This window comes from Oryzias melastigma, linkage group LG23, assembly GCF_002922805.2.
Source record: "Oryzias melastigma strain HK-1 linkage group LG23, ASM292280v2, whole genome shotgun sequence".
Lineage (NCBI taxonomy): Eukaryota > Metazoa > Chordata > Actinopteri > Beloniformes > Adrianichthyidae > Oryzias > Oryzias melastigma.
Genome location: NC_050534.1, coordinates 19,393,848 through 19,401,966, shown reverse-complemented (window position 1 = coordinate 19,401,966; position 8,119 = coordinate 19,393,848). Strand labels below are relative to the sequence as shown.

Below are 8,119 nucleotides of genomic sequence, written 5' to 3'. Positions count from 1 at the left end.
CCACATCGAATGTGTGTTATGGGGAAGTCTGCTTTCAATTGGGAGGGGGTGTGGCCTTCCAACAACCTCCCTCCTGATTTGCAAGAACGGTTGCTGTATAAACAACAACACTGTTTAGGCAACAGCTACAAAAACAACTGCCACTACACAATGGGGGGTGGGGGGGGGCACTGGCAAACTCCTCAGATGTCATGGCGACGCCCAAATCCTTTGAAAATCGTTGACGTGGTCATTTTCTCACTTTGATTAAAATCTCCAGTTCTCATTTACAGTCAAAGCCCCATACTGTGATTGGGCCGTTGCCATGGTGACTCATAAAAGGGTAAAGCCATAGAAGTTGAGGAAAACCTTTGGATCTCATTTGGGTTTTTTTGAGTGTTAAACACCAGAAACAACTTAGTTTTGTTTTTGTTTCACTTTCAGTAACACGTTTGTTTTTATCTTCCTTTTACGTTTCTGTTCCTTCTGAAAACCATTTTTTCTCAGAGGATTCTGGACTTCCCTGCAGTATTGGATCCGTCACTAAAGCCCCGCCCCTGCTTCTCTGGAAATCCTTTGTTTACCTGGAAGTTGGTCTTTTCTAGCGAAGCTCCAGCTTCCACCAGTAATCTGCAGACGGCATGCTGCTTTTCTGAGGCTGCTTTGTGCAAGGCAGTGTCCCCTCTGCAGACACACAAACGTGATGCAGTCTGTTACCAGCAGAGCCACACTGACAGGAAATCAGAAAAACCACAGGAAGTGTCGAAAACCCCGCCACCAAGATCGACCTGAGTTCTCAGGTTTAGCTCCAAGCCAATAAAACAGGTAGAAACACGCAGAGGGAATTCCCAAACATCTGACTGGTGAGTCACTGCCTTGCTCTCACACCAACCTGCAGAAAACACTTACAGGAGATTAGATCTGGACTTTAGCTTCTGATTGGACGGAATGAAAAGTTTTACTTCTTCTGTTGGATGCTATGTTCACATCGGCCAAGTCTGGTTTGAGCGTAGCAAGTACACGCGTTAGGTGTTAGCATGAACACCAGATGCTAAAATCGCGTTCAAGAACCTTAAATTAGCATGTTTTTTAACGTAGCAAGTATACGCGCTAGCATCAGCTAGCAGTGAACACCATATACTAAAGTCGCATTTAAGAATCTCCGTTAAATGTAGCAAGTTCATGCACTAGTATCAGCTAGCAGTGAACTCCATATGCTAAAGTCGCGTTAAAGAACCTAAGTTCAGCATGTTTTTTAACGTAGCAAGTACACAAGCTAGCATCAGTTAGCAGTGAACACCATATGCTAAAATCGCGTTCAAGAACCTCAGTTCAGCATGTTTTTTAACGTAGCAAGTATATGTTCTAGCATCATCTAACAGTGAAAACCATATGCTAAAATCGCATTAAAGAACCTTAGTTCAGCATGTTTTTTAACGTAGAAAGTATATGTGCTAGCATCAGTTAGCAGTGAACACCAGATGCTAAAATCGGATTCAAGAACCTCCGTTCAGCACATTTACAAACTTAGCAAGTACAAGCGCTAGTATAAGTTAGCAGTGAACACCATATACTAAAGTCGCATTTAAGAATCTCCGTTAAATGTAGCAAGTTCACGCGCTAGTATCAGCTAACAGTGAATACCATATACTAAAATCGCGCTCAAGAACCTTAGTTCAGCATATTTTAAACGTAGCAAGTACACAAGCTAGCATCAGTTAGCAGTGAAAACCATATGCTAAAATGACATTGAAGAACCTCCGTTAAATGTAGCAAGTTCACGCGCTAGTATCAGCTAACAGTGAACACTATATGCTAAAATCACATTCAAGAACCCCAGTTCACTACGTTTTTAAACGTAGCAAATACACAAGCTAGCATCAGTTAGCAATGAACACCTTATCCTAAAATCACATTCAGGAGCCTTCGTTCATCACATTTACGAACTTAGCAAGTACACACACTAGCACCAGTTAGCATGAACACCATAAGCTAAAACCACATTCACAAACTGCAGTTTAGTGGGTTTTTGAACATGGCATTACAGTGTTGTCCCGCCCACATGGAGGCCAGGTCATTACCGATTGGCTGATCCAACCGAACTCTTTAGCACGCGGTTCAACTTCAACCAGAAACTATTCTGGAGCACAGACATCGACAGCTTCACCTCCATCCAGAAAAAACAAACTGCATCCACTGCTGCCTCACAGGAAAGTCCTCACAGCCCCTTTCTGATCATTGGAGGTCGGTCCTCTGAGAAGCATGGCAGACGCTTGTATGAATTTCACCGCAAGAATAAAAAAAAAAAGGCTACTCCTGTGGTGAGCCGTACCGCCCCCTGGTGTTCTGTCTGGGTTACTAGATTTCCAGAGATCAGGGGCTCCGAGCGTCATCAGAAATAAGAAAATGTAAGAATTTAGGAGGAAAAATCAACAATAAAATAGATTTAAACAGGAAGTTTGGATTTTGAAAGCATTTTTAAAAGATTCTTAAAGACGTTTTTAGTAACTTCAGGTTGCAGCAGGCGCTCATTAGCTTATTGACTCTCTAAGCCTAAATTAATTGATAAAAATGTTTTAAAAGCTCAATTTTTAAAAGAAAATTTGATATTTTGATGTAAAAAAAAACTTAGGTTGTTTATTTTTCTTAAAAAAAAAATAAAAAATCTCAACATTATTCTAGTTTTAAGCCCCGCTAACAGTTCTAAATGAGATTCTTTAAGTGAAGACAATTCAGATGCATTTTACCGAATAAATCAACAAAAAAAGAATGTTTCATATTTTTGGTTCTTAGATTTTTTGTCTGTTTTAGTTTCCTGTTTGCACAACAGTTTAAAAAAAAGTGCAGCAGGAAACAAAAGTTAGTTTCAGTTTCTGAACGTCACTCTGTTGTGCGTTTGAGTCATCACAGCTGTGGAGGAGTGGGAGTGTTTTAATTTTTATTTAAATTCAGATGAACCGATTCGGTTCAAAACAGAAAAAAAACAAAGAAATTCAGACGTACTTCTCTCTGTCCGTCAGATCCAGGAGAACTTTAGAGCCTGAGGAGAAACAAAACGGGAAGGATGAGAGCTCTCGTGGTTTGACCTCTGACCTCAGATTCTGTGAGTAGATTGTAAGTGGTTTTGGTCGATTCCAGAGAAGACTTTGATCTTCTTCTCTTTTTTTCTGCTTCTTGTCGGCGTCTTCTCACCTTGCTGCAGGATGTATCTGACCAGGTCGGTGTGTCCGTTCTGAGCGGCTATGTGCAACGCCGAGCAGCCTTCGGCGTCCCTCACCAGCAGGCTGACGCCTCGCTGCACGCACTCCGACAGCTGCAGACAGCAAACAGATTGCGAAAAAACATTTAATATCTGGTGAAAAACAAATTAAAAAAAACTAAAAAGCAAAAAAGGAAAGCTTATTTATGGGTCCTCCCACCTGTCAATCAAAACAGTACTAAAAATGCAGGAATTTCAGCTCAAATACATTAAAAATTAAAAACAAAACATTGAAAATATTTGATAAAAGTTAGAAAAATATGTTTATATTTGTTGTAAACAATGGAGTGATTTTTGTGCCACCATATTGCAAGCAAAAGTCACAGTTTTGAGATCAAAATTTTCTAAATTGCAAACAAAATGTAAAATCCTGCAAATAAAATATTAAATATTTGCTTTGAAAATTATTTTTTTGCGTTTGCAAATTTTTTTTTTTCTTAGAAGAAAAAAATATGTGAACAAAAACGTTTTTACATGCGTAGTGGCTCATCTCGCTTTCAACCTATCTTTGATTTTACGCTCAACATTTTCTCTCAGACAGCCTGCTGATTGGTTTAGATTCCATCCAATCAGGAGTCTGCAGCTCTAGGGGACAGAAGTGGACTTTGGACGGTGTATCGGCGCTGTTCGGTCAGAATTCTACAGTCTTCAACCGTTCTGGCCCGTTTCTCTTGGAGACTTTAAGTTTGCAGACGCAAAAATATTTTTTCCAAGCAAAAAAAAAAAAATTTTCAAAGCAAACATTAAATATTTTTTCGCAACATTTTACATTTTGTTTGCAACTTAGAAAATGTTTAACTCAAAACTGTGACTTTTGTTTGCAATACGGTGGCACAAAAATCTCTCCATAGAATCGACTTTTTTTTGCATTAAACTACATTGAAATTTCCCCTTTACTGCCTCTAGTGGTATTTTGAGGAACTGCATTTATCAATGTTTCTCGGTTAGCTTTAAAGCTGATTTATTTAGCTGTTTTGATCTATTTTAAAGCATTCCCAGTGTTTTTTAATTACAATTCAACACAAGATAAAAATGTACTTTTCTGAACCTCAAAAGAAGCAGTTTAGGCTCTAAAACAGCAGCAGAATCTCCACAAACAAGCTGAAGTTTGTGTCCTTCACTAACCAGCATCACACACACAATATTTGGACCTGTCAACACAAAAAAATGTTGTTTTTTTTTTACAAATTTACGACTTCAAAGTTGCAATTTAAAAAAACGTTTTTTTTTTGCTCATAAAAAGTAACTAATACTCTGTAAACAAAGGTTGTAAAAATATTCTTGATTTTTGCTTCTTTTACAGATAAAATAACATTTTGCCAAACAGAATTTGTTTCCTGTTCGACTCTAAAAAAAAATGTTTTCTTTTTCTAAATCTAATCTTAAATTTGTTCAACTGTTTGTCAAAAATGAAAAGATTCTCAAACTAGATTCCAATTTATGAGGCACATTTAATAGAAGAATCCTAATTATTTAAATGATAACGACAGAATTTAAAAGTAAAATCCTCCCAATAAAGTCTGTAAAAAATAAAAAATAAATTTATTTAAAATTTGACTCTTTAGAAACAAAAGATAAGATTTTCTATTAATTTAAACCTGAACATGCTGATTTTTTTTCTCAAGATTATTCACATAAAGAAAAATTTAAAATATTTTATTTTCCTAAAAAAGAAGAAGTTAATCCAAGCTATCGACAAACTTGAAAACAAAAGCTTAAATCTGAACATTATTATGTAAAATAAACTTTAAAATGATCCTTTTTGAAGTAAATCCCAATATTTTTGTTTGAATTTACATCAAAAAAGTGAAAAAGTCTCATAAAACAGAAACTGTAGAGAATTTTAATGACAAACAGCTCTGATTTTTAGAAAAAACATAAAAATCTACAAATATTTCTGCATATAACCTTTACTATGGAGTATTAGGCCACTTTATAAACAAAAAAAAAAGATAATAATTCTGAATTCGTCGTAACTGTTAAATTACGAGAATAAAGTCGTATATTTATGACTTTAAAAGTCCTAGGCTTAATGTATGTCTTTTTTCTTGTATATTTACGACTTTTAATCGTCGTATAAAAATCTTGTAATATTACTTTTTGAATTTTTTTGGCCCTAATACTCTGCCGTAACCTTTTCACAGACAAAAGCAGGTTTTATTTTTAGCATTTCCTGCTTTATTTTCATATTTTTTAACGTCAGTTTCCTATTTGAACTGTTGATTGTTTGTGGTTCAGAAATGTGGCGGTGAATAAACGTAACGTTACCGTAGGAAGATCTCCGGACACGGCGGCAGTCAGGAGGGCTGCAAACACACAAACATGAACGAGGTCAGAGACCATCAGGTTTGACCTCCGACCTCTGAATCAAAAAATCTTTTTTCCTTCAGGAGTCAAACTGTTGTGTTTACCGTTTATTGTTTGATCATCTCTACACGACAACAATTTTTTGTACACAAATTTAGGGATTCACAACAGCTTCCTGCTGTCAGGAGAGTCCCGGGAATTCATGAAGAACGCCGACTTCCTCTTTCTAGAAAAACCAGTTTGGACGAACGTTTGTGTGTAAACACAAACACACTAAACAAAAGACAGAAGGTCATTTCACTGTTGAATGTGTGTGTGTGTGTGTAAGGTGTGTCTTCTTTGGTTTGGGTGTGTGTTTTATAGTGTATATGTGTGTGTCTTTTATTATGTGTGTTTGTGTCTTATTGCGTGCGTGTTTTATCATGTCTATGCTTGTGAGTTGGGGTGTGTGTGTGTTTTATGGGGTGTACTTGTGTGTGTATGTTTGTGTCTTTTATTGTGTGTGTATTGTGTGTGCTTTATTGTGTGTGTGTTGGGGTGTTTTAGTGTGTGTTTTATTATATGTATGTTTGTGTGTTTTATTTTGTGTGTACTTGAGTGTATGTTTGTGTGTTTTATTGTATGTATGTTTGTGTGTTTTATTGTATGTATGTTTGTGTGTTTTATTGTGTGCATGTATTGTGTATGGATTGTGAGCATGTTTTAGTGTAGGTGTGTATATATATTTGTCTAAGTGTGTGTTTTAGTGCATGTGCGTTACGTGTGTCTTATAGTGTTTGTGTATTGTGTGTATTACAGTGTGCATGTTTTAGTGTATGTGTGTGTAGTTTGCACGTATATTGTGCGTGTCTGTTTCAGTTTGTGTAATGTGTGCATGCACGTACTGTGTGTGTTACTTTGAGCATGTTTTAGTGTAGGTTTGTGTGTGTATTTGTCTAATTGTGAGTATTAGTGCACTAATTCTACTCAGGCGGGTCTAACTGGACCAGAACTAAACTGGTTCAAAACACATTTGGAAAACAGGAAATATTTTCTATCAGTCGGTAACTTAATATCTGAGAAAACAGAAATTACATGTGGAGTTCCTCAAGGCTCCATCCTGGAACCACTTCTATTGAACATCTACATGCTCCCATTGGCCCAGGTTATAAAGAACAACATTAGTTACCATGGCTACGCAGATGACACACAGATATATATTAGACTGACACCAGGAGGCCGAGGCTGGAACACACTTTAGATCAGATGACAAACTCTGTGTACTTTAATCCAGATTAAAGACTAGAATGTATTCAAAGGTTTACATCTGTACTGTTTATCAATGCTTGATTTAAATTCAGTTCTTTTCATCTTTAGTGATCACACTTTTACTATTTCTTTTAATGTTTTATGCACTTGAATACATAAAATGAGCTTTACAAATAAACTCTGTGTGTTTTAGTGTGTGTTAGCGTGTGTTAGCGTGTCACACCTTGTTCATCAGCTGTCAGCGAGGTCCTGTAAACACAAATCAATCATTATTGATTCATCACAGATCTTTATATTTTGTTCTCATATTTACAGATGTTTTAAAATTCTCTATAAAATAGTTTTTCTAGAGATCTAAACAGGTTAGAATGAAGCAGAAACTGCAGGATCAGATGAGAAACCACTAAATCTGGAGCAGATTTAGTCACATCTGGTGACACCTAGTGGTTCCTGCTGGAAACTGCACCTCTTTCAGAACCAAAAACAAACCTTAACTATTCAAACTTTTATTTAAAAAAATTCAAATGTAATCAAAACCTAAAAATCCAAACTGGTGTCTTTTTGTTCCTTCTAGGGCTCCGTAGCAAATGGAAAGTCTTACTCGGCGGCGGGTTCCACCACCAGATCAGGCATCCCAGCGGACGACCCCTGGCTCCCCACAGGTCCCTCGTGGTCCAGGATGAACACCTCCTCCTGGCATATTTCCGTCACAAAGTGGAGGTGCTCCTGTGGAGACAGAGGTGGGGGGGGTGAGGGCGTGACCCGCCGTCACGAGCGCGGTGGTGGGAGGCGGCCGTACCTGAGCTTTGTCGATGCGATAGAAGCGATCAGCTGACGTGGCTGAAATGAAACAGGAAGTCAGAGTTTCCTGAATTCACTTGTGGTTTAAAGAGTTTGAAACACGTCTGTGTATTTAGAACAGGTTCATTGTCTTCTGTTGTAAATGATTCATGTGATTTAGCTGCTCTGACACTGTGCTTCTCTGACATGGAACAATAAAGTTTTATTTTATCCTGAACAGCTGGAATGAACATCAAGATGATGTTAAAGTTAGAAAAACTGCAGCTTTTGAAGCAAAGACACAAAGAAAAAGGAAAAATTAACCATTTTATGGCTGCAAAACGTCATCCATCCATCAGTCTCTACATCCATCTTCCATATCTACATCCATCTATCATCTCTACATCCATCTCTACATCCATCATCCATCTTCCATCTCTACATCCATCTATCAGTCTCTACATCCATCTATCATCCATCCCTACATCCATCCATCCATCCATCCATCCATCCATCCATCCATCCATCCATCCATCCATCCATCCA

The 8,119-nt window shown here is 37.5% G+C and overlaps 1 protein-coding gene across 4 annotated transcripts in view; it reads right to left on the bottom strand.

Annotated features, from left to right (window-relative positions):
* The window catches only part of dgki (diacylglycerol kinase, iota), an 86,294-nt gene that overhangs the window by 2,155 nt on the left and 76,020 nt on the right, over nt 1-8,119 (bottom strand). For 3 of the 4 annotated variants that reach the window (XM_024284842.2, XM_024284831.2, XM_024284862.2), the window contains 7 exons: nt 7,593-7,633; nt 7,395-7,519; nt 7,017-7,042; nt 5,507-5,544; nt 3,172-3,292; nt 2,983-3,019; nt 564-663 (listed from right to left, as the gene is read on the bottom strand). In XM_024284842.2, the coding sequence (XP_024140610.1) occupies nt 564-663; nt 2,983-3,019; nt 3,172-3,292; nt 5,507-5,544; nt 7,017-7,042; nt 7,395-7,519; nt 7,593-7,633 (488 nt within the window). The remainder of the gene's footprint in view (nt 1-563; nt 664-2,982; nt 3,020-3,171; nt 3,293-5,506; nt 5,545-7,016; nt 7,043-7,394; nt 7,520-7,592; nt 7,634-8,119) is intronic. The other variant, XM_024284853.2, reaches the window with a different exon arrangement.